Genomic DNA, 27,595 nt, shown 5'->3' on the forward strand with positions numbered 1-27,595 from the left:
AGCTCTATTCTAGGATTTTTATGTTTCCAGGATTTACATTTGGGTCTTAAATCCATTTTGAATTTATTTTTGTGTATGGCATAAGGAAGTGACCCAGTTTCATCTTTTGCATGTGGCTGTCCAGTTTTCCCAACACCGATTGTTGAAGAGACTTCCTTTTTCCTATTGGATATTCTTTCCTGTTTTGTCAGATTAATTGACCATATAACTGCAGTTTTATTTCCAGATTCTCTATTCTGTTCCATTGATCTATGTGTCTATTTTTGTGCCAGTACCATACTCTCTTGATTACTATAGCTTTGTAATATAACTTGAAACCTGGAATTGTGATACCTCCAGCTTTGTTTTTCTTTTTCAAAATCACTTTGGCTATTCTGGGTTTCTTGTGATTCTGTATAAATTTCAAGATGGTTTGTTCTAGTTCTGTGAAAAATGCTGTCAGTATTTTGATAGTATTTGACTGCATTCAATTTGTAGATTGCTTTGGGTAGTATAGACATTTTAACAATAATTGTTCTTCCAATCCATGAGCATGAAATGTATTTCCATTTCTTTGCATTGTCTTCAGTTTCTTTCGTCAATGTTTCATAGTTCTCAGAGTACAAGTCTTTTACCTCTTTGAATAAGTTTATTTCTAAGTATCTTATTATTGGGGTGTAATTTTACATGGGATTGATTTTTTAATGTCTCTTTCTTCTGTTTCATTATTAATGTGTAGATGTGCAACAGATTTCTGCACATTGATTTATCCTGTGACTGTACTGAATTCATTTATCAGTTCTAGCAGTTTTTCTGGTGGAGTCTTTAGGGTTTTTAATGTATAGTATCATGTCCCCTGCAAATAGTGAAAGTTTTACTTCTTCCTTACCAATTTGGATGCCTTTTATTTCTTCTTGTTGTTTGATTGCTATGGCTAGGACTCTCAGTACTATATTGAATAAAAGTAGTGAGAGTGCATATCCTTGCCTTGTTCCTGACCGTAGGGATAGTTTTCAGATTTTCATGTTGAGTTTGATACTTGCTGTGTGATAGTTTCCATGTTGAGTTTGATACTTGCTGAGTTTCCAATATATCGCCTTTATTATGTTGAAGCATGTTCCCTCACAATTTACTTTGTTGAGGGCTTTTATCATGAATGGGTTGTTGTACTTTGACAAATGCGTTTTGTATGTCTATTGAAATGATCATATGATTTTAGCCTTTCTCAGTTGTCTAATTTGTTGGCATGTAGTTTTTCATAATATTCTTACAATTGTTTGTATTTCTGTGATGTTGACTGTTATTTCTCCTCTTTCATTTGTGATTTTGTTTATTTGATTCCTTGCTCTTTCTCTTCTCTTTTGTTGATGATTCTGGCTAGAAATTGATCAATTTTGTTGATCTTTTTAAATAACCAGAATCCTAGTTTCATTGATTTGTTCTACTGGTTTTTGTTGTTGTTGTTTTTAGTTTGTATTTCATTTATTTCTGCTCTAAGTTTTATTATTTCCTTCCTTCTGCTGATTTGGGGTTTTATTTGCTGTTCTTTTTCCTACCTCCTTTAGGTATAAGGTTAGGTTGTTTAACTAACAACATTAGTTAAACAAGGATTTTTCTTGTTTTTTGAGGTAGGCCTGTATTGCTATAAACTTCCCTCTTAAAACTGCATCCCTTTTGCTGCATCCCAAAGGTTTCAGACCATTGTGTTTTCATTTTCATTTGTTTCTATGTGCTTTTTATTTTTTTCTTTTTTTTTTTCTATGTACTTTTTAAAATTTCTTCTTTGGTTTCTTGATTGACCCATTCATTGTTTAGTAGCATGTTATTTAACCTTCATGTATTTGTGATCTTTCCAGATTTTGTCTTGTGGTTGATTTCTAGTTTCATAGTGTTCTGGTCAGAAAAGATGCATGTATGACTTCAATATATTTTGGAATTGTTGGGCTTGTTTTGTGAGCTAGTATGTGATTTATTCTGGAGAATGTTCCATATGCACTTGAAAAGAATAAATATTCTAATGTTTTAGGATGGAATGTTCTAAATGTATCTGTTAAATCCATCTGCCCAGTGTGGCACTCAAAGCCACTGTTTCCTTGTTGATTTTCTGTTTGGATAATGTGTCCATCAATGTAAGTGGGGTGTTAAAGTCCCCTACGGTTATTGTATTACTATTGACTAGTTCCTTTATGTTTGTTATTAACTGTTTTATGTGTTTGGGTGCTTCCATGTTGGGTGCATGTATATTTACAATTGTTATATCTTCTTGTTGGATTGTCTTCTTTATGATTATATAGTATCCTTCTTTGTCTCTTTTTACAGACTTTGTTTTATAGTCTGATGTAAGTCTTGCTACTCTGGCTTTCTTTTGACATCCATTTGCATGATAAATGTTTCTCCATCACCTCACTTTCAATCTGCAGTTGTCTTTAAGTCTAAAAAGAGTTTCTTGTAGGCAACATATAGATGAGTCTTGTTTTTTTCATCTGTCACAGCTTATAGCTTTACAAAGTTTCTTTTGTATATAAGTGTCTTCTTTTGCAACATTTAAAATTCTTTCCTGGGATCCCTGGGTGACGCAGTGGTTTAGCGCGATCCTGGAGACCCGGGATCGAATCCCACATCAGGTTCCCGGTGCATGGAGCCTGCTTCTCCCTCTGCCTGTGTCTCTGCCTCTTTCTCTCTGTGACTATCATAAATAAATAAATAAATTACTAAATAAAAAAATAGGCTAGGTGATGGATCCCCTAGATGGTCCTTAATAAGCCGCATTTAAAAAAAAAAAATAAATAAATAAAATTATTTCCTTGTCACTAGTTTTTTTTTTTTTTTTTTTTTTTCAATTTCAATTACCTGGGGTGGACCTCCTTGGATTGAATTTGTTGAATTTGTTTCCATCCCCAGAAATCAGGAATTTTTCAGCTATTTCTTTAGGTACATTTTCTGTCTCTCTTCTCATTCTCAGATCCTTATGATCCAAATGTTACTATGTTTGATGGAGGCACTGAGCTCTCTAAGTCAATCTCATTATGTAGTATTTGTTTCTCACCTCTTCAGCTTGACCATTACTTTCTCTTCCAGGTCACTGATACATTCCTATAGACTACTATGTATTCAATCTATATTTTTTATTTCATTCACTGAATTCTTCATCTCTGATACGTTATTTTTTTTAAAATCTCTTTGTCAAGGATATCACTGATATCCTCCACTCTTTTCTGAAATCCAGTGTATATCTTTATAATCATTACTTTAAATTCTCTATCAGGCATATTACTCATTTCTGTTTTGCTTAGATTTTGTATTGTGATTTTGTCTTGTTCTTTCACCTGGAACATGTTTCTCTGTCTCCTCATTTTGTCTACCTCTCTGTGTCTGTTTCTCTGTGTTAGGAAAGTCCGCTACATCTTCTGCTTTTAAAAGTAGTGGCTTTATGAAGAGGAGGTTCTGTAGTGCCCTGCAGGGTAGTATCCTCTGTTCACTAGAACATGGCACTTCAGGGGAGTCTCCTATGTGTGTTCCTTGCGTCATGCTATTGTGTCTGGGTAGCTTTGCCTTTCAGTCCAGATGTTTGCACTGACTCTCTGCCTATTGTGGGCTGTGCTTGCTCTCTGTGATGTTAGTGAGACCCAGGAAGACTGGCTCTGAGGGGGCATAATCGCAGAAGGGCCTGGGGGTGAGGAAGCAGTATTAGAAAAAAATTTTAAAGTTTTTATTTAAATTCTGGTTAGTTAACATAAATGTAATATTAGTTTCAGGTATATAGTATAGTGATTCAACACTTCCATACCACACCTGGTGCTCATCACAAGTACACTTCTTAATCTCCATCACCTATTTCACCCATTGCTCCACCAATCTGCCCCCTGGTAACCATCAAGTATTAGAAAATTTGCACTAAACTGCTAGTCCTAGGCCATATCCTCCACAGCCTGGTGGCCATGAGTGATGGTGATGGCAGCTAGGGGTGCACAGTGTCTTTGTGGGGGGCAGTTAGGCAGGGTGCACCTGTGTGGCACCACCAGATTTGCACTGAATCCCAGGCTGGATCACCTGAAACAATGGCTGTAGGGGTATGATGTGTGGAGGCACTGGCTGGGCAGAGTGCATGCACACATTAATAAAATTTGTGTTGAGCCCAGGGCTGAGGCTGGCAGGCTTGGAGTAGGCAGTCCTCAGGAGAATTCATGGGCAGGATATACCGCAATCCATCAGGTAGCAAGTGCTGTGCTCCTGCACCACCTCCTGCAGATGCCTCTGTGTTTATGCTAGGGGGCAGGGGAAGAAAATGGAAACTGCCAGTTCCTTTTTTCCTTGGAGAAGTCCCCCAACGTGCTCCAAAATCTGTAAAAAGGTATCTCCCTCCGATTGTGCAAACTGTCGCTTCTATGTTGCCTTTCCAAGGGCTGTTGTCTCTTTAAGGGCAGGGACCAGGCTATCTCGAGCCCTTCAGGCTCGCCCAGTGCTGAGTCAGCTGACTTTAAAGTTCCAGGCTCCAAGTCTTGCTGGTTATACAAACTCTGGAATTCAGCCCCTCTGGATTTCAAGGCCAGACGTTATAGGGTTTTGTTTTTCCTGTGTGGTCTCCCTGGTGCTTTCCCCTGTCTGCGCCCACAGTGCCCTCCTCCTGCGGGCAGCTCCAGACCACCCTTTCTGTCCTTCCTAACCTCTCAGATACAGCTTCATCTCTACATTTATTGTGGGGTGTGTTATGCTAGCTTCAGATAGCTTTCTGGTTTATTTACTTGGAAGTGAATGTTATCCAGTTGTAAACGTGGAATGAGGTGAGCTTAGGGTCCTCCTACTCCGCCGTCTTCCCAAGGTAGTCAACACATATTTTTTAATGTCATATACATTATATACTGTTTTCTCACAATAAAGTAAGCTAGAGAAAAGAAAATGTTATCAAGTAAATCATGAGAAAGAGAAAATACATTTTGCAGTACTCTCCTGTATTTGTTGAAAAAAAGTCCATGTATAAGTGGGCCTGCACAGTTCAAACCTGTGTTGTTTTCAAGGGTCATTGGTATTCCCAAAGGTAACTTTGTCCTCTATTCTCTCATTCTCTCTCTTCCTTTCTCCCTCTCTTTTGGACATCTCAACTGTGTTCATGAATTTAGTCACTTTTTTTTGCTTCTAGCTTGTCATTTGATTCAGTCCTATTTCTTCAAATGGGACAGTTTTATTTAGATTACTTCACTATCACTGCAGACTTAAAAATCTACAAAAACCCATGTTATCACTTCACTTATATTGGGTTACACATCTTTTACATTAATATACTTCACCTTGGTCATCAGATTCTGCAAATATTTCATATATTTGTCTCTTCCTTTCAGATTCGATTCTGAATCTGACCCTGTCTGGCCCTAATCTTCCATCTAAGCTCTTATAAGAGCCACTGAGTTGGCCTGTCTGGATATGGATTCTGCTGCCTCCAGTCATCTTGCATATTGTGACCAGAATGATCCTCAATCAAAATTGTCAACAATCAAAATTGTCAACAATTTTCTGTTTCCTATAAAATCAAGTGGAATCTCCTTTGCTTCTCTTTCAAGGTCATCCACAAATTCTTTACTCTATGTTTCCCCTTCCTCCCACAATCAACTTCCCTGCCCATTCTTGTCAACCACATGTGAAGGTGGCTATTATGAGATCCACTCAGATACCCTCTTCAGGCCTGATGCTCCCATCCCATCTCACCTCACCCTCTGACCCCAATGAATTAACTGCTAATAGCTCAAAGCTAGGTCCCTTACTAAGAGTTGTCCTTAGTGAAAGAGCACACATGCTCCCTCCAGGGGATGCCCTGAAGCCAGTGACCGGCTGATGTGGGATCCAAACCCCTGTCTTCTTTGCTACCATTTGGAACAACTCTAAGCACCATCCTAACACTACATTTCTGCATAGGATCAAATGAAGCCTCAATTACAACCAAATTGATCTTTCTGCCACACAATCCTATTTCCCCACTCCCTTACAGGTCTATGTTCTGAAATTACTCCCCAATAAGCCTTCTGCACAAAACAATTTATCTCAGAGTTTGAAAAACCAATCTAAGATAGGCAGTTCCAGGAGTGGTCCAGGATGTGTACTCTAAAACAGGATTTGGAGATGAATCACTTGTCAGTTGCCAAAGGTGGCCTCTGGCATGCTGTAGCATGCACTGTTAATATTTTTCTCAGGGATAAACTGAGATAGGTTGTTGGTGGGGGATTCCTATCTGGTGCAATACTTCTGGTGCTTAAGAATTATAAGGTACACCAAAAAAAATATAAGGTACAGCATAACTGTGGAATTGGGTAACAACTTCAAGCGGCATTGATTTATTGAAGAAATTAAAAAAAAAAAAAAGACTTGGGGTGACTGATGACCAGTTCATTCAGAATATGAGACCAATATGGTCTTTGTCAGAATTTAGTTAAGCCCTAGTATCCTGCAGCCAGGCAGACTCAATTGTAGAAGTAGTGCTATTTCAGAAAAGTTTGGATTCTTAGCTCCAGCAAAATTTTTGTGCGTCCTAATAAGGAAGGATTGAAATCCTAAAACTGGGATGGGAATACCTTGATAAATGTGGTCAAGAATCTCAAACTCCCCACTTCCTCTAAACCTGCTGGCCTGCTGTTAGGCACCCATCCCTCTTGGGATGTGCTGGGTTAGCTAAGGGATGAGCGTAAAGTCACTGCAGGAGCCAGGTATGTAGGTATGGGGTTGTGTCCTGAGGGTCCTGGATCAAGGAAAGGGAGCAGAGAATTAAGCTAGATATCACTATGGGAGCACTCTCCCATGAGTCAGGACTTAACACTGTGGCAACTATCCCAGGGATGGTGTTAAGGTATGATTCCTAGAGTATCACAAAAACTGATCCATACATACTCAATTATATAAAAATGTAAGAGCTTCCATGATGGATGGTGGAGGAAAGCATCCACAAGCTCAGAGAAGTAAGCATAGAAAAGCATCTGCTATAAAACACTAAAAAACCCACCAGCCAATGACAATCTGAGGAAAACCTACATTCACCAAAGCGATGTTGCTTATGCTTGTTTCAGGAGCAGCAGCAGTATGGAGAAGCTCAGTCATGCCTGTTGTCTTAACCCCAGGGCTAACAGTAGGAAGAGACACTATTAAAAAACTAGGCTCCCTGATGAATCTGAGAATAACAAGATTTCAAAATAATATGTCAGGTGTCAGTGCTTAACTTTCAGGAGTATTGTGAGCATAATTGTTCCAAAGAGTTATGGCATTGAAGTGGCATCCAGAGAGTCCCAACTTGGAGCTGATTAATAGAACATGGTGTTCCCAGCTATGAGATAGATGGACTGCCAACAAGGGGATTGCTTAATTTATGTAGTCAAAAGAAATCAATGATGGATTATCAGAGACAGAGGGCAGTATCTCAGTAAAAATCACAATTTCAGGCAGCCCGGGTGGCTCAGCGGTTTAGTGCCGCCTTCAGCCTAGGGCGTGATCCTGGAGACCCGGAATGGAGTCTCATGTCAGGCTCCCTGCATGGAGCCTGCTTCTCCCTCTGCCTGTGTCTGTGCCTCTCTCTCTCTCTCTCTCTCTCTCTCTCTCTTTCTCTCATGAATAAATAAATAAATAATCTTTAAAAAGATCACAATTTCTAAAAAAAAAAAAAAAAAGATCACAATTTCTTGTTCAGTTTCCAGATCAGACTGGAACCCACTAGCTGAGGGATGGGTTAATTCTTTAGAAGTCAGGACCCTTTAATAACAGATATATTCATTTATTATTCCTCTGGTACTTAACCAGCAAAAAGTTAGGACTAGTTACCAGGTAAATGTGGAAAAAGAGGAATACTCAGATCTTTTGAGGCTTATTGAACATTGGTTTGGAATTTACACAAATACCTAGAGACCCAATAAACAAACATGGCTCCATATATAAGTGCCATCAGATTACTAGCCCAAATTTGGTTCTCAGAGAGTCCACTGGTCTATTGACCAATCTGACGATCCTTCCCCTAATCTTCAGTGCATAATTGAAAGGTAGTTTGAAGAACCTTTGCAATGATTCCTTGACTTCCTGAGTAAGAGCTATTGTGGGGAGGAGCAAGTTGAAGTTTCTGAGGCTTCCTATTCCAGCAAAAAGAGTAAATAAAAAAAAATGCTGAATTTCAAAGGGGATGGAGGAAACTAATGAAACTTTCAAAGACTTGAATATTGTGGTTACTCCTATCATACTCTATGTATTTCATCAGGCCAGCTCCTGCAAAAATCAAATAGAACATGACAGGTGATAGGACAGTAGCTCCAGTTGCAGCTACTGTGCTCAAGTATTTTTTATTTGTATGTTTTTGGTTTTGTTTTGCTAGACTAGGTTACAACAGCCCCCAGCACTTAATCTGGCAAATGTGTTTCTAGCCACACCTATCAAGAAGAAGTGGATGCCATTGACATTAATTACCATGGGATAAACAAGGGCTTATGGTCTTGCCCTCACGTCTATGCTAGTTTCTTCCACCCTTTATCAAGATGTAGTCTAAAATAACCTTGATTTTATGGACATTCTGTAAAATGTCACATTAATTGACCATATGATTGGCATCATGTAATCATACCAGATGAGGAATATGGAGCAAGTATGTTGGAAGTCTTGGCTTATACATAATATATACACCAAACTCTAAGGGTTATATACTATAAAATTTAGAGAATAGGTAGTAAATCTTACAGAGATTCATAAGACGTACGATTCCAGATGAAATGGAGTAGACACATTTTGCCTATTCCTCTACTAAAGACCTGGAATATATATATATATATATATATATATATATATATATATATATATATATAATCTCAACATAATAAGGCTCTAAAAGTTAGGGGAGGGGCACCTGGGTGGCTCAGCAGTTGAGTGTCTGCCTTTGACTCAGGGCATGATGCCAGCGTTTGGGGTTCAAGTCCCACATCCGGCTCCCTGTGAGGAGCCTGCTTCTCCCTCTGTCTATGTTCTGTCTCTCTCTGTGTGTGTCTTTCATGAATAAACAAATAAAATCTTTAAAAAAAAAGTTGGGGAAAAAAGGCAAATCAGGTAGGAACCTCAGGATCTAAGGAATGACAATACAATGATTTGCTTGACTGCCCATGCCCACCCCACCTTCCCATCATGTATCCTAGACTGAGTAGAGGCCAGAAATGCCAATGGATACAACCATCACCACCGCAACAAAAACTACTTGTTTTCCCATTTTTCCCTTTTGGTAAGTGGCCTGCTGTACTTGAGAAGTAGTGGCAGTGGAATTGGGTGAAGAGGGTGGCAAAGGTGGGTGGAGGTTAAGAAGGATCCAAATGATAACCTAAAGATCAATGCATTTTAACTGTATTACTTACGATTTGGTCTTATTGGTTATCTCTTATGTAGAGCTAATCATCAGTGGTGATAGGACAATTATCAAATGAGTTTTATGGAAATACATACATTCTAAGTTATTCACTTAATAGCAAAAATTCATTTTCGACTTTATAACTTAAAAGTCTATTAGCCAGCTTCAGAAACAAGTGAATTGAAATATCTTAGCCTCATTTAAGTGGAATATTCTGTCCCATTTAATAAATTAAGATAAATTATTTATTATTAAGTTAAATTTAATTACTTTGAAGTCCATAGAGTAAATCAACCATATGCAATTTTATTATAGTGTTTATTTTTTATTAGTAATTGAATTACTTGAATGCGATATAAGTCAATTAGTTGAAAAATAGAGACACTGTGAAACTAAGAACTAGTTAAATTAAGAAATGTTGAAACGTGAAAAGTGAATGTGAAAATGGACGACACTCAAGACAACTTCTGGCTTGTTGAAGAGACATGTGTGGTGCCCTGGCCACTACAAGGAAGATGAAGTTCTATTTGCAGCAGTTTCTCAACACTTCCTCATTCAGTATTTCTTATTCAAAGGGTACAATGAAAAGAGCTTAAGAATTCTGTCTTCAGCTGCTGAGCAATCTGTGAGAGGCTTGGAAACTCCCCAAGACCAGGATTGAGAGCTATCCCCATCACCTCTGGTCCTTGAATGCCTGATTCTGATTCTCTTTGAAGATGCCAGGCCCCAAAGGAGATTGCATGATGTGGGCTAAGGACTGAACTCACCATGACTGGACAAAAGCACTTTGAACACACAATGCTCCCTCATGGCCCACTGAAACAAATTCTTAATTCAATTTTTATGGCACATCACACCAGGATCACATATAATCCTAGAGTATCTTTATTTGTTCTATAATTTAATAGTACACCTATAAAATAATTACATTATACTTATAGCTTTTCTTCATTTATAAACAGACAAAAAACAATTAAATACAATTTGAGCCATTATAAGGTAAACTTTGTACATATAAGAACCCCCAGAAGGAGCTTCACACTGCAGCATATCATATTGCTTCCATTGCTACACCCATAATTGGGTTCAAAGAGAGTGTGCTCATGTTTGTATTCTGTGGTTCATAGCTTAATCCTTCCTCTGTCTGCTTGGGTTCTGTGTTAATAAAATGACAGGGTTGGCTTTGCAGTCAGCCAGAGACTACTCCCATTCACTCCTACCCTACTTTGAGTCCATTGGCCTCCCTTACAGTCCTGTGGACCTCCTTCCTTCACCGCCTTTCTGCTGTGTGTTCTGCACGGAGTCTGACTCGAGGCTTCCTGATAAAGGCAAAAATTAATTCTGAACTTGGACACAGTCTCCACTCTTTCTCTCCATTCCAAGATTCCAGGCTTCAGGGATTTCTGTTGAGTTCTGCCTCCTGATTTAGGGCTATATATACCCATTTCCAAAACCCATACCCCCTTTTACAACAGCACATTCTGCTCGAGTCTCACAGAGTTACAGAAGAGACAGAAATGAAGCCTGCAGTGGGGAGGCAGGAAATGGATTCAGGGACATGCCACCCTTTGCTCTCCTGACCCCCCCCCCCATCACTGTCTACTGTCAGGAAGCCTCAGTTCCCCAAGCAGCTTATAGAGGGTCTCACACACCTGGAAATGGGCTTTCTGAGTGCCCTTGGCAGCAGCGCTTAACACCCAGTGCTCAGGAATTACGAATGAAAGGTTTTCAAAATGCTCTGATTCCCAATCAATGGCATCTCATTCACATTTATCAGATTCCATAAACATTATTCACAGGGAAGCCTCTGTGGGCAATTTACCAAAGGGACTCAAAGTAAGTATAATTTTGCAAGAAAATAAATTATGTCAGCTTTCTGATACCACGAGACCACAACATGAAAAACTCAATGAGTTCATTATAAAAATGAAAGGTAAGGTGTGATCCTTTTTTTTTAAAAGTCCATTCTTTGAAAAGGAAGCTGCTGTAGGACAGCTTAACTAGATTTATATTCTATGTATTTTATCTTTTACTTCCTCCTACACCACAAAGTGACCTGACTCCTTATATATTTAAATATTTCTTTCTTTTACCAGGAAATGTTTTTTTGTTTAGTGTCATGGCAGTAAAACCCCGTATCCCTTCTCACACCACATTTGCATATTAAATATCATAGGGCTTTTCAGTTCCCTGGTAACGACCTCCCAGTGAGTCCCCTCCCTACACCCATCCATCCCAACCCACTTCCTACATTGTGCTGCAATGCTTTAGTACCTTCAGTGAAATATTCATTGTAAAATCACAATGTAAAATCACCTGCCGTCTCCCTGCCCAATCTAAGAATAGGTGCAGGACAGTGAACTGCTGACCAGGCATTATTTCTGAGTGAGACCCCTCGTGAGCCTTACTCAGAAGGGTGCTGCAAAGCCAGAGTCCATACTCGTGAAACAATACATGGATAGGTCTATAGTGCTTTTTAACAGCTCTTTACAATACAGGTCAATTACAAAACCAGCGTTAATATGGAGACCTTTGTGTGTAATAATATTCTAATCGCAGCGATAATAGCATGCACACCAGAGTTCATCAGAGTCCACGGGTGGGGGTGGGGGTGGGGGTGGGGGGAGTGAGGAAGAAGAGGTGGTGGTGGCTGGGGGTGGGGAAGTGTGGCCTGCTGTGAGCAAGGTCCCCAAGGAAGCCCATCTCATGATCCCAGCGGCTCAAGTCGTCTTCTCGGGTGTCGGGTTTGTAGGAGAACCTCCCTGTGCGCGGACGTTGTCCGGGGCGCCCCGCAGCGGCGCGAGGGCGGCCCCCCTTTCACCAGGGCACCCCCCGGCCGCAGGGCCCGGGCCCAGCGGAAGAGCAGCGAGGGCCGCATCCTTCACTTCTCGGCAGAGGGGCGCTGGAGTGTGGGGTGAGGCCGGGGAAAGACTCGCTTTTCCACACGGTGGAAACATCAGTGCCGGCTCGGCAGGGCGGCCCCGGGAAGGTCCTCGCCGACGCCTGGCTGCGGGCTGGGGGGTCTGCAGCCGCGTCCCTCGGGCCCGAAGCGCAGCCTGTCCGGGGCGCACCGCAGGGCCCGCGGTCGGCCGGGGACACTCGGGCGCAGCTCCCCCGGCGGCGCGCGTGTGCCCGGGGCGGCCTGAGCCCCCGGAGACGCGCTGGCCGCGGAGGGGGCCGGCGGGCGGCGCGTGCGTGGGCTCGGAGGACGGGGACCAAGGCGGCGGCGCCCCAGGGCCGGGCGCGCGGGCGCCGAGTCCTGCCGCAGGGGCTCACTGCTTGTCCGAGTCGCTCAGGTTCACGGACATGCACCGACACTGCTTCACCTTCTGGATCTTTTTGAGTCGGAAGGGAGGGTCCAGGCCGGGGCATTCGAGCTCCACGAGGACGGAGGTCACGCGCTGGGGCTTGCAGAAGGCGCACGACTGGAAGGACTCCTCCTCCTTGCGGACGTGGCGCGGGATGTAGAAGGAGTTGCACTGGCCGTAGCAGAAGCGGTTGAGGATGGTGCGGCTGCGGCAGCCCTCCTCGCTCACCGTCTGCCGCAGCGGCTGCGTCTTGCACCAGTCACTCTTGAGGTACTTGCGCTCGGTGACCACCAGGGCCTCCTGGCTGGAGGCCAGCACCTCCTTGATCTGGTGCTGCCATCTCTCCGAGTGGTTGCTGCTGCCGTCCTTGTAGGGCGACGGGATGGCGCCCGCCGGCCGGTTCTTCCGGGCCTCCGCCACCTTCACCAGCACGGCCACGAGGCACAGGGACAGGGAGAGCTTCCAGAACATCCTGCAACGAGAGAAGAGTCAGAAGGGGTGGCTGGGGCAGGGGCAGGTGCAGGCGCGTGGCAGGCCCCCGGGGTCCTCCGGAGGAGCTGCGGTCAGGTGGGCCAGGCTGCAGGAGAGCCCCAGGCGGCGGCTCCGCACGACGCCCCGGGGCCAGGCGGGGCCGGAGGGGGCGGGGGGGGGGAGTAAATAAGAATATGGTTAGAACACGAACGCATGTGGAACAACTAAAGAAGAATTACGGTTCGGGATCCCCGGGTGGCTCAGTGGCTTGGCGCCCGCCTTCGGCGCAGGGCCTGATCCTGGAGACCCGGGATCGAGTCCCGCGTCGGGCTCCCTGCGTGGAGCCTGCTTCTCCCTCTGCCTGGGTCTCTGCCTCTCTGTGTGTGTGTCTCTCATGAATAAATAAATAAATAGAATCGTTAAAAAAATAAAAATAAAGAAAGAAGAATTACGGAGCAAAGGTTGCCAGAAAAATAGCCCAAGACCGTTTGCCGAAGTGCCGAGAATAGTTAATAAATTTCACTGCATTTTCATTTCATAGGTGCAGTGCTGTCCTATACTCGTTACATGTATACCTCATTTCATCCTCAAAACAGCTTTTAAGTTGGAGGTTATTATACCTACTTTACGGTGAAGGAAACGGAGGCACACAGGCATTAGTGATTTGCCCCAGGTCGCACCACCACTAAGAAATGTCCAGGAGCCAGGCATCTGCCTTCCGGGGCCACCAAAAGTACCACTCGATGTGGATCTGATCGGGAATGTTAGCAAAAGGCAAAGGAAAAGCGAACATGGTCACATGTTTCTTAAAAATCAGTACTGAGTGACCCCTGGGTGGCTCAGCGGTTGAGTGTCTGCCTTTGGCTCAGGTCCTGATCCTGGGGTCCTGGGATCGAGTCCCACATCCTGCTCCCTGCGAGGAGCCTGCTTCTCCCTCTGCCTGTCTCTGCCTCTCTCCGTCTCTCATGAATAAATAAATGAAATCTTAAAAAACAAATCGGTACTGAACTGAGGAGTGGACACAGACCAGGAAAACTAATGTGTACACCTCTGTTAATTGTTAGGAATGAAAAATTGCATCTAACATCTATCTGCACAAAGATAGTCAAGTTAATTCAGGCTAGTCACGAATTAGATTCTTGTAGTGGAAACCACTTCCCAGTTGTGAATTAAGAAATTTCCAAGACTGTCTTTAAACCACCTTAGACAATGCAGTGGTAACCCCATGAATAGATTATTTCTTCTGTCTGTGTAGTAGGGCCTGTGACACAAGGGTGCAGGGGTGGAAGTGAGGGAGAAACTGACTTTGAACCATGTCATGTAGGAAGCAAGGCAAGTCTGCCTGAAAGATGGACTTCTTTGAAGTTTAATTCACAGTTTCCATTTCCATTGTTATATTTCTGTTAATACCCTTAAGGGACAGCAATACCCCTCAGTAGGGATGATCCTTATCTCCGGACAACTGTAGCTCCTTCATTATCCTTGTCATCCTCATCATCACATTCACACTTATTCATTGCCTCTCTGTAGAGCTGCAGATATTTTACCACCTGTAGAACTGCATAAGACTCTCATTCCTTTAATGTGTACCCCCAAAATGGCATGTAGAAATTAAATACATATATACACATATGTATAAAACATTATATAGTTCTATAATGCATATTAATTACATTATCTATCACAGGCATAAACATAATGACTAAAATTTAATATTAGATATATTAATCCCCTGAATTATAATCAGTGTCTTACATATATTTCTGCTAATAATAACAGTTAATATTTGTGTTCAAACCAATCCTTCTTACAGTTTCCTTTCATGTGTAAACATATCAAAATTCTGTGAAATAGGTATCATTATTTCCCCTGTTTTATCATGGATTAGGAAGCTGAGGCATGGAGGGGCTTCACAACTTACCAAGATCATATGCGCAGCATGTGATATATTTGAATCCTGGCTCCATGCACCCTGGCTCCAGGTGAGTATAGCTTTCTTGTTGTTAAAAATATTTGTGTTAAGGGGCACCTGGGTGGCTCAGTAGGTGAAGCGTCTGCCTTTGGCTCAGGTCATGATCCTAGGGTCCTGGGATAGAGCCCCGCATCAGGCTCCCTGCTCAGTGGAGAGGCTGCTTCTCCCTCTGCCCTTGCCCATGCTCTTTTTCTCACTCATTCTCTCTCAAACAAATAAAAAAATCTTCATTTTTAAAAAGACTTTATTTATTTATTTATTTATTTATTTATTTATTTATTTATTTAAGAGAGACACACAGAGAGAGACAGAGGCATAGGCAGAGGGAGAAGCAGGCTCCCTCCAGGTAGCCTGATGCAGTACTTGATCCTAGAACCCTGGGATCAGGACGTGAGCCAAAGGCAGATGCTCAACCACTGAGCCACCCAGGTGCTCCCAATAAGTAAAATCTTTAAAAAAGTTATGTTAAAATATCTATGCTAAAATATTTCTGTATGTCATTCTTATTGGTCTAATGTAAACTACAAGAGACTTACAAATCACATAGCTGAGAATTCCTTCATTTATCCAGTTTGTTAAGTATTTATTCTGAAACAAACTCTGTGGTAAGCCTTGTGAATTCCAGCACCACCCTCAGAGACAAAGAGAAAAGTTCTTCCAGGGTCAGATGAGCCCTGACAAGATCTGCTCTCCCCATTCTCATCTCTCTCATCTCATGGGCCTCCTCAACTACATTTTCCTACTTGCTCACTCTGTTCCAGCAACCTGACGATCTTTCTGTTTCCAGAATGTATGTGGCATTTTTCTGCTCTAGGGACTTATGTTTGCCTTTCCCTCAGATATCTACATGGTCTTCTACCACAGTCTTCAAGTCTTTGCTCAGTTTTTGCCTCCTTAGGCCTTAACGGGTAACTTCGCCACAGAGCTGGCAGTCATTGCCTCCTTTGTCCCTGCTTTATTTTTCTCCATGGCCCTTAGCATCTTATGAGATAGTATTGAATAATCTTACTGATTTTTGCATTGTCTGACTTCCCCAACTGGAACATAAGGTCTGAGAAGGACCACCTGTTTATCCGTTATTGCATGTCCTGCACTCAGAACAGTGCCTGGTACATAGTAGGTACTCAATAAGTATGTGTTGAAGGAAATACAAATACCAGGCATTTTGGTGCTGTCAATGAACTTCTGAACTTAATTCAGAAGTTAGAGAAAGGCATGGAGATGACAGTGTCATAGCTCTAAAGGCGTGATGGCATAGGTTCTTGCGGCAGTGATCCTGGGACCAAGAACATCTGAATCGCTGGGATGCTTTAGAATGTAGATTCCTTAGCTCCACCCCCAAAACATTCTGAATCAGTAGACTTGAGGTGGAGTTTGAGTTCCGTATTTTAAAGAACTGCTTTGGGTGAATTCCATGGGCCAGTGCCCCAGGGGTAGTGGGAACACAAGGAAAGAGCATCAGTTCCTCCTGGACAGGGAACCGGAGAGGCCCAGGAAATGACAGCTAAAGTCCAACAGGATTCTTTCAGGCAGTGACCCCGCCTGGAGTGCAGAGTTAGGTAAATGTAATGACAAGAGGCAAAGGAAGTAAAAACATTGAGAGCAGAGAGGGGAAAAGTGGACAGATTTTCTTTCTTTCTTTCTTTCTTTCTTTCTTTCTTTCTTTCTTTCTTTCTTTCTTTCTTTCTTTCTCTTTCTTTCTTTCTTTCTTTCTTTCTTTCTTCTTTCTTTTTCTTTCTTTCTCTTTCTTTCTTTTTTTGTAATAATTTTTAAAGCAATACAATTACTGAAATTGTGAGGCCGAATTTTTAAAGAATTTTCCTCATGCCTCCTTAGTTCCACACATGAACTGTCATATGGAAATGGCCACACTTCCAGCAGATTCATGGCAAGCACTGAGTATTGGACTCATTCAACTTACACAGCTTTTTATATTTGCAGAATGATTTGTGATCTCAGTAGTCTCTTAAAAAGAAAGTATGTTGGTTCCATTTTAATAATTTCCAAAATTATTAACAATCTGAGTAAATACAACCAAAAGTTTCTAAGTCCCAGCCAGGAAAGATTTACAGAGTCAGCCTGGTCTTCAACCCCTAGTTCCAGGAATAGCTTCACATGCATCTTTGATGGACCCAAAAATGCATGCTTTCACTCAACAGGTCCTAGCTGTTGTCAGGGAGAACAGAACTAAAACATGTTCCGATCAATTTAGGGCAAAAACGCTTAGAGTCACAGTATTAGATGTGATGATTAACAACATGCATTCTTCGAACGCTTTGAAACATTTTCAGAACATCTGGCGATCACCCTTCGAAGTTATGCTTCACAAGAACCTACGAAGGAAAGCAAACCTCCTATTTTCAAGACCAGGAAAAGAGGCTGATGATAGTGAAGTGACAGGCCAACCCCCGCTCTTCTCTTTCCTTCCTTCCAACTCGTTTCTTTACTCCTTTGCTCGTAGCAACAGGAAGATTGCCAAGGATCTGGAACTTCAACGTCAGGACAGGTAAGTAGGAAAAGAGGTATTTTGCTGCAGTGACCGTTAGGCTGTATCCTTTTCGCACAAGGGCACTAAAGCAACCGAGCCAGTTTTTGCTTACGGTGTATACTCCACTGGCACTGGGGTGTGTGGGGTTCCTCAGGGGAGAGAACACACATGTCTCTTTCTTCAGTTCACTATTTCACACACAGTTGCACACACATGTCAGTGGCCCCACCAGGACCTGAATTTAGCACTCAGGGTCCTGCTTTGCCTTGAATCACTTTGCTACTCAGAGAAATGGTTTGCATACAAGTAACCTCTCAGAAATGTTGCCATAACCACTGGTACCACAGCACGAACATCCTTCATTTTATCCTCACATCTTGTGTTTGGCTTGTCTCAGAAGAAACTTGTAAATAAGTCTTTTTGGTTTTATTAACCATCCTTGTGGGCTGACAATGTTGTAAATTTGCAAGGGGTGCCAGGCCCGTAAATGCTGATATGCTAAGCAGTCTGGGTTGGTCAAAGTGGGTTGTGGAGACAGAGAGGAAGCAAAAGCACTTTCCTGTAATGCCCTGAGGCCTGGCCTTTCTTGGTGTCAGAACAAGGGTGGCACAGGCCAGGATAGCATCTAGGCAGCTAAGGAATAACTGGCCCCTTCTGTCAGCCTATTCTAGATGTCAAGGGGTTCCACAATTGGAGCTTGAGCACTGATGCTTCCTCATTTCTAGGAAAGGCTGTGGCAGTGCTGAATCCTCCCTGCCAAAAGGTGTAAGTGACCAACGGCCAAGTATTCAGCTCAGCTGATTAACTCACTCCCTGAGTGACCTTGTTGAGTTTTAGAGGTCAGGTCAAGGCAGTACAGGGCTGTGCATGAATGGTGAATGGGATGAGGCTCAAACATTTTCTGTGACTTAAGTAAGAATTCTAGACATCCTTGGCAGGTTGAAGGGAAGCAGCCAAGGCTGAATGTGGGCAGGCACATCTCGGATGAACTTGCTCTCACGGCCCAAGTGGAAATGGAAACAAAAATCTAAATCCAACAGCAAACTCCAAATAAAACCCTCAACACTGCGAGAATTCAAAGATTATTTTTGTGAGTTTTATTACTAGAACCTCAACAGCCAAAGGTACTTCATCCGTGACATGGATTCTTAGTTTGGGAGGCCGTGGGGGAGCTCTCCAACTAGAGGTAGACGCTCCTTGGCTCTGGGATCATTCTCTTAGCCCCAAATCAAGTGTCTGCTGAAGCTACTTACTTTCAGCAGCTGTAACCTGCAGCACCCTGTGGCCCATGGGCCGAACCCCAACCTGTGGTCTGTTTCTGTAGATACGGTGATACTGAACGCAGCCTATTCAGCTACATTTTCTTTATGGCTGCTTTTGTGTTACAAAGACAGACTAGTGGGGACAGAGACACAGCTCACTAAGTTAAAAATATTTAATCTGGTCTTTCACAGAAAAATTTTGCCAAATCCTGTTCCTAATTTTTCCTCTCTAATTCGGTCACTGTTTTCCCTTTACCTTTGTGCTCTTTTGCTAGAAAAGTGAGTTTGAATTTTAAAATTCCTAACTATGAGACATTTCAAACATAGAGCAAACTAGAACATATAATAAACCCTGTCCGCCCACCACCAAGATGAAAACAATATTAATATTTCCTATCTTTATTTTGCAATATCTTTCAATTTAGAAAGAAATAAAGCAATATAGGAAAAGGTAAAGTTTTGTTCTCCTATCCTTCTACTCTGACGGAGATAACCAGCATCCTGAAGTTGGTTATGTCATTCCTTTAGTGCTTTTCCATGTTTACTAGTATATTTTGCATATGAGGGCATGTTTGTGTGCACACATTTGACCCTCACATATATATAATGCTACACCTTTAAGCGACTTTTATTTTATTTTTTGAGCAACTTTTAAATTCAACAATAGGTGTTTGAGATTTTACACATGGATATGTTTTTAGAAGAAGTCTTTTCATCTCCACTGCTAAATCCTAAAGCACAATTTATATATTCACCTTACTGAGTGACAGCGAAGTTGCTTCTACTTTGTCACTGTTAACCAGCACTTTGTACTGAACAGTTCTCTGTTTATTTACACCTATCTGTTAGAGTTATACTAAAGGACACACTGAGAAGTGGAAATGCTGGCTCACAGGATATGTACAACTTGAGTGTGACTAAGTTTTGCACAGTTACTTTCCAAGTACTTGTACCAGTATTCTCTCCCCTGAGCAATATGTGAGTCCCTGCTTCTGCACACACTTGCTAACACTTGGTGTTACCAGATTTATTATGTTTTGCCTATCTGAAATATTTGAAATGGCATCACCTTGTTATTTTAATTTGCATCGTTCTGATTACAAGGGAGTTGATCACCAAGCTCAATACTGAAAGGGAGTAATAGCAACTTCTTATAAGTAAATTGTCATACTTAAGTATAACTTATACTATAAGTATATTTTAACTTTTCTAGTTAAAATATTAGTAAAGGAAAAACAAAAAGTACTAACTATAAATCTTCTGAACTATCATGAGAAGAATAGGAAGTGGCTTGCAATTTCAAAGCAGAATGATCAGGGCATCCCATATGACTCAGAACTTTGAAATCCAAATGGATTCATTTCTTTTCCAAGTGACATTGCCTGAGTGGAACATTGACTATCATTTTGTTCCAGGAGAAGTTTAATTTCATCTGGAAAAATTACATTATGTTTTGAAAAAAGGTTTTCGACCAAAGAAGAAATGATACTATCATTACTTGCTTTGACTTCTGGATAGCAAGTGTATCATTTAGGAATTTGCAATCAGAGTTCTTAATCTTTGAAACAATTGTTGGGATAAACTCAATCTAGGATGTGTAACGCCGAGGCAAGATGGCAGCAAAGCATTAAGTTAAATAAGAAAATGGATGGGAAAGTTCTCTGAATGCTGTAAGATTATACACACATGGTTGCTTTTCTCAAGAGCAGAGCCACTTGGGAATGGGAGTGAGAACATGGTTTCTGGGACTGGAGCTGCCCATCTCGTGACACTGTGTGACTCACTACTGAGCTTCCCTGGGTTCTCCTCTGTAAAATGATGTTAATGGCACTTCCCACCCCCTTTCCATGTTGCTGTTATGAGGAAGGTGGCACTGAGATCTAGTCATAGTCCGAGTCCTCTCTGAGTGAAAAGAGTTACGAGTTTTATTTGAAAGGAAGGAAGAAATTATGAGCGATCCATTAAGGATTTTGTAGCCAGTGATATTGTTCTTGCAGCCATTAGGCAGAACCTTTATTATTATTATTATTATTATTATTATTATTATTATTATTATTATTTTCAGATGAAGATTTTAGGCTGTGGCTCGGGGAGCCAGTCATACTTCAGTGATTCTGTCCTACTCAACCTCTTTCCTCATGTCTTCCTAGGACAGCCTTGTGTGTTCAGGGTGAGCTTCTAAAACAAAAGGCTTCCAGTTCTCTGACAGCAGGGTGTAGATTTTTCTGTCTATGTATACATAAAAATTAGAGGGGCCTGTCTAAAATGCGTGAGTAAAATCAGAAGCATCCTGCCCATGCACCCCACCAACACACTCTACTCCACGCTACTTTATTTCACTTGTGTGACAGTGCATAGCAATGGGACATTGCATGTGGTAAAGCCTGATAAAGCTGTGTATGCCCTTTCACTTCCTCTGGAATTCATGACAAAAGTATTTTTATTATTTTTCTTTAATCTTTTGATATCTTTTACTGATTTTTCATTCTCTGGCTTCCTTTTAGAGGTTAGTGTTCCCCAAGGATTTTTCCATAACCCTGTTTTCTCCTTCTCCACATTCCTACTTAGAATTTCATTTGCATCAAGACTTCAGCCACCGGCTGCGATCTGCTCATGACTCTCAGACTCTATACCCAACTGCCTGGCAAACATTCCCTACAGGCACCCCAAATTTTATATGTTCCAAATCTCATCCTGTTTTCTCGCTCGAGCTGAAAGTAACTATCTCAGTGAAGAGCACAACGTTTATTCTTTTTCCCCAGGCCAGAGAGCTGAGAGTGAGGGCAGGCCCTATTTGATTTACTACCTGAGAGCCAATGTCCTCATTCTTCTTGCTAACAGGAGCACAACATTGGTTAGGTACTGGTGTCCAGGTTCTTCATGGGCACGTCTACATACCATGGAGTACAGAGTTGATAGGTTCAAGTCAGGGACTAAAAGATGTAAGAAATAGCCCCCTGAGAAAGATTTTTACTCTCTGATAAAAAGAGATGCCAGAAGAAGTTATTGTTCTGGTCTGGGTTTGTTTGTACAAGGATCTGGTGACTGGGGCTACAGCAGCCACCAGGAGGGTACAGCATGGGATGAAAGTCAAACCTTTATAATATAAAGCACAAAATGGAAAGCTGCTGGATTCTTGATTACATTGGTAAGCCATTGAAATAGCCAACCCTATAACTGCATTATCTCTGGACTTCAATGATGTCAGTTAAAAAAACCCTTCAATATTTAAATCACTTTTATTTGGGTATGGAGAATATCCAAACTTATCTTCTCACATATTAAATCCATTAAAAAGACCTTATTGCCTTTCTTGCCTCACTGTCAAACTCCACTGTTATATTTGGGTCCTCATCACCTGAATATTATACCAGTCTCCTCATTGGCCTCCTTGCCTCCAGATTCACACTCACATCCACCTTCTAGGCTCTTATCCGAGTGAACATCCTAGCATGCAGAGCAGTCTATCTTATCCCTTTCAGTCTTCCCTTTTCAGATTTCCCATCACAAACAAGTTCAGTCTTTGGCACAGTGGGTAAACCTGTGATCTTTGTCCCCTCTAGTCTCATCATGTTATCCCCTCACAATATCACATTACACTTGAAACACACACAACTATGTGTCCTACCACATGCAAGGTTATTTTCCACCTGCAAACATTTGCAGTTATTTCTTTTGCCTGAAATACTGTTTCTCTGACAACTGGTGGGTATTTAAGTTTCAATTCAAATTCCACTTCCTTTGCGATGGCATCTGTGCTTCCTGTGTTCTTCATTTCTGCCATAATCATACCTGCCTCATCACAATGAACAGGCTATTGTGTGGCTATTGGCTGCACATTTCCCTCACTGGATTGTACGTTATTGGAAGACATGATATTTATTTATTTATTCTTTAGAAGATGTGATATTTAATCTTTGTTTCCATAGTGACTTGTGGTCAGTCTACAGAATAGTTTTAAATACTTATGTATGTATGAATGAATGAAAGAGTGAATGATTACATGGGTTCTAGCTACACCAGTATAAATGTGAATGTTTTTATTTTTAAAAACTATAAAGAAGAACTTGAGACTGGATTAACTTTTCAGTAGCAATTATACTTTTATGCAAGCCTTTAATCATAATGATTTAATATATATCAAGTTATCAAAATCAAAATCATCTGATTACTTCACAATTAAAGTGAAGTAATTTTTTTTTACAACCTAATAGACTGGTGCCTATGATTCAGTAGTAATATTTTTGCAGGTCCTTACTGTCCTTCTATTTCAAACTGTTGTCCACCTCTCTTTGTTCTTTCTGCTGCTGACCTAATGTTCTTGTCATCTGTCATCTTCCAACTGGTATTTGGTACAGTCCTGGGGGTTAAAGAAAGTCTTTCCAAGGGGTAGCAAGGGTGGTTTTAGAGAAAGCAACGTTCATATCCTCAGCCTCCATTTCTTCCTTCTAAGAGATCTACCGAAGAAGTTGTCTTTATGCTAAAGTTGTCTGCAACAGGCCAGACGAGTTCTCCCTCCCTGCCTCCAACAGTATCCCTTCCTCCACTTGATAAAAGGAAGGGACAGGCTGTCATCCACCTGTACTTCTACTGTGGCTGTCTTGTCTGGAATATAAGAAAGGTTCCAGAGCATCAAATGAAAGGACAATTTTAAATATTAGAACTCTCACTAAAAAGGTAAAAGTCATCTTAATAAATTCTTTTTCATGTTGGATTGTTCCCAATAATTTGCTTTAAATCTACACTGAAGAGGCACTTGGGTGGCTCAGTTGGTTAAATGTCTGCATTCAGCTCAGGTCATGTGCCCAGGATCCTGGGATTAAGCCCCACATTGGGCTCCCAGCTCAGCAAGGAGCCTGCTTCTCCCTCTCCCCCATGCTCCTACTCTCTCTTGATGTCTCTCTCTCTCTCTGTCAAACAAGTAAATACAAATTTTTTAAAATCTTAAACCAACATTGAAGGAAGATTTAAATTGTCAGGTGATATATATCACCAAAAATAATTTTTTGATGATGAGCATTATGTGATTACTTACATGCAAGTAAGTCTGAAAAGTTTTAAGAAATTGAGACATTGCTATTAGGAAACACATTTCTGTTACAGCCTATTTTTGTGAACATATTTACTTAGTATATATTATATATAAAATATAATCATACACATACACACACATACAGTATATGGTAGAGATTTTCTGCCGAATCTTGTTTCTTTCTGGCAATAACTACTATTTATTCATGAAAATATAAACAACAACAGTAAATCTCCATGTATGAAGCATCTTTTAAAGAGAAGTAAATAATTAAAATTTACCTTTTTTGTATTTAATAATCAGTTCTTAAATTTGTGATTTTTCTTTCTTTCTTTATTTTAGAGAGAGCATGGGAGCATGTGCATGCAAGTGTGGAGGGAAGGACAGGGAGAGGAGGAAAGAGAAGGAGACTGACTAATCGCTTAGGTGCCCTTTCTTCTCTCAATCTTAACTTTAGAGGTTTTGGGTTTGAAAATCTTTTTTTTTTTAAAGTATGTATGTATGTATGTATTTATTTATTTATTTATTTTAAAGAGAGAGTGCACCTGCACATGTTGAGGGGTGGGTAGAGGGGGAGGAGTAAGTAGAGGGAGAGAATCTCAAAAAATTTAAATCGACAAGCTTTTTTTAATTAAGAATATAAGAAGGGATAGGGCATCTGACTGGCACAGTTTGTTAAAGGTCAGACTCTTGGTTATGCCTCAGGTCTTGATCTCAGAGTGGTGAGATTGAGCCCCACCCTGGGCTCTGAGTTCAGCCTGGCATCTGCTTGAGATTCTCTCCCTTTCCTTCCCCTCTTCCTCACTGCCCTCCCCTCTCCCTCTCCCGCTCTCTCAAAAATAAACAAACAAATAAATAAAATCTTTAAAAAGAAAAAAGCCTTTCAAACCCAAAATCTGTTATCATAGGATAAATCTATGGGGAGAACTAGAAAGAAATATGAATTCAAGGAAAAAATAATGTCAAATTTCCTTACAGGAAGTGCATCTACAACTATTTTTTTAAATGTATAATAATAGGCATAAAATATAGCTATTGTATTTAGCTATTATGGTATTTAGATTCCTTTGGAGACATTAAAAAGAGTATTTTAACCATCTTATTTTAAAACATCAGTGTTGCAATATTCTTTAAATGATATTTGCTGCAATTTATATGTCAGTGAAAGAGTTTGTGAGAGGTTATATAGATTTCGAACTAAAAATGTTTATAGACCAGTACACTAAGTATATTATTATATTACTATTTCTAACCGTGAAAATTGTGTTAACAATACCAGGCAAGAATAATAATTCATCCTTGAATTCTCTGATACATAAAAAGTTTATGTCCCCAAGTAAATGTTATGAAGAAAGATCTTACTTTGTTTCTGTCCTAGTCATGGACTCATGTCTCCCAAATTCTGCAACCTCTCTTTTCTGACAGGTTTTCAAAACACTGTTGGCTAATGGGTCCATAGAGGCCTGGAAAGTCCCATATTAAGTAATTTAATTAAAACAAGAAGTCTGGTTTGGTTGGTATTAAGTCTTAGGCACCCTGCCTTTTTCATGTTAGCTCCTATTGACAACTGATGCTGAATTCAGACAAATTAAAGGGTAAATTCAAGGCTCTTGACCAAAAAAAACAAACACAATCAGAGACAACCAGGAGACTTATGCCAATGGACATGGAGTCATGGAAAAAGTAAAAAAAATTAAAAAAAGAAAGTATCACAAATGTATTTAAAATGAATACTAATATCCAGTGACCAAACCTGTCTCTATACACCTATAACAGGCAGTACTTATACTGTAAGCATTAATTGGTTTATTCATTCATTCCACCATAGAAGGTGTTCTATGCACCTTCTTAGGCGATGGGATACAAAGATGAATAAGACATGGATTTCATGCCAGGAACAAGATAAATGAACAAAAAGTTGCATTAACTGTCAAGTAGGAGACTAGTTAGTTGTTGGAGTAATCCATGGAGGAAACAATGTGGAATGTAACTAAGGGGCAATTGGAATAGAACAGAAGGAAACATTTTAGGTACTTGAGCTTTAACATGTTGAAAGTAATTGAATGGCTATGAGATGAGGGACATTGGAAAACCTGGGTATCTGCCTCAGACAACAGGAAGCTGGGGACCAGGCTAGCTTTCCATGATCAAGAACATGAGAGGAAGAGCTGGCTAGTGGGGTCAGGGAAATCTCCAAGCACAGGAAAGCTGTTTAGTCCAAGATGAGCTTCACAGGGTTGATTTGAAGGGATGTCATTATGCGGGGGTGATTAGATCACTCATGGGTTGAGCAAGAGGAGAAGTGGGTGGTAGGTGGAATTCTGGGGACATAAGCTCTTCCAGGAACTGAGGAAAAGGAAACCTACAAAGGAGGCCAAGGGAAGGCAGGGATAGCCAGGCTGTGAGGAGTCAGATGAGGGAACACTGACACGTGATCATGTAATCACTGGATCGATGGTCCACCAGTCTTGGGCTGGGGAGTTTTAGAGACATAGTGGGGTGAGAGCAAGATTGTAGAGGAGAGAAGGTGAAGATAATATGTAATGGATTCTGATTTTCATACTTTGAAATGTTGTTGGTAAACTGTAATCATCTAGCCTTCCAAATATTTAACAACTTACTCTAAGTGAAGTCAAAGGACCAATTGGAAAGGACAGAAAGTACTTTCTGAACCACAACCTCAGAAACCCAAACAATATCCTCCTGGAAAGCTGAGCAAAATGAAGCAAGTGCCAACGTGATGCCTGGGCTTGAAGTTCCAAATACTCTTTCTGAGATTGCCCTGGATTTTCAAATAATTATCTTCCCCCAAACACCTAAGCTTCTAGTCCTCTTCAATGGAAAACTCCATCAATATAGTGATCAAGTCTTTTTTGTTTACTACCATATCTCTGAAACTTAGCTCAGGTCCCAGCATATCGAAATGACCAATTAGGGCAGGCCAGGTGGCTCAGCAGTTTAGCACCACCTTCAGCCCAGGGGGCCATACTGGAGACCTGGGATCGAATCCCGCATCGGGCTCCCTCCATGGAGCCTGCTTCTCCCTCTGCCTGTGTCTCTGCCTCTCTCTCCCTCTCTCTGTGTGTCTCTCATGAATAAATAAATAAAATTTTTTAAAAAAGAAAAAAGAAAAATGACCACTAAATATTTATTGAATAAATGAACAAATATCTAATATTTTAGAGAATTATTTAAACCTAAATTATGTCATAATTGCTCATATTCAAACAGCCAGGATACAACTGATATTTGAGAAAAAGAAAACCTGAAAGATTAGGAATCAGTCCTTTGCCTTTTATTTGGGAAATAAAGTAACTATAGTGTACCATTCATGCAGCAAATATTTACTAAGTGCACATGTGCTCATGATATGTTTGGTGTCCATTCTGCTTTTTATAACTCTGTTTAGATCTTTCCTTGGATCAGCCTAATTATAAATAATATAAATAAAAAGGGCCTTTACTGAACTTTTGAAGTAATTCTAGGGAATGTTTCTTGTTAACATCAAATAGAGCCAGTTATACCTTAAGCCAAGCTTATCAAATATTTTCTAGTATATTGTTTCCAAACACAAGGATTGGCACATTTTTCTTTAGAGCAAGTTCTATAACAATATCTACTATTTGCATTCAATACAAATTCAATATAGGACTCTTTTTCTTTAATAAGTGGTCCTCAGACTTCATTATAAATGAGACACATGTGGGGACTTGTTAAAAATGCAGATCCCAGGA

The 27,595-nt window shown here is 40.8% G+C and overlaps 1 protein-coding gene across 2 annotated transcripts in view; it reads right to left on the reverse strand.

Moving 5' to 3' along the window:
• Nucleotides 1–12,575: 12,575 nt before the first annotated feature.
• GREM2 (gremlin 2, DAN family BMP antagonist) overlaps nt 12,576–27,595 on the reverse strand; it is a 109,955-nt gene continuing 94,935 nt past the window's right edge. For both annotated transcript variants that reach the window (XM_055323459.1, XM_055323461.1), the window contains exon 2: nt 12,576–13,108. In XM_055323459.1, the coding sequence (XP_055179434.1) occupies nt 12,601–13,107 (507 nt within the window). In that variant the 5' untranslated portion in view covers nt 13,108 and the 3' untranslated portion in view covers nt 12,576–12,600. The remainder of the gene's footprint in view (nt 13,109–27,595) is intronic.

This window comes from Nyctereutes procyonoides, unplaced genomic scaffold (assembly GCF_905146905.1).
Source record: "Nyctereutes procyonoides isolate TBG_1078 unplaced genomic scaffold, NYPRO_anot_genome, whole genome shotgun sequence".
NCBI classification, from domain to species: domain Eukaryota; kingdom Metazoa; phylum Chordata; class Mammalia; order Carnivora; family Canidae; genus Nyctereutes; species Nyctereutes procyonoides.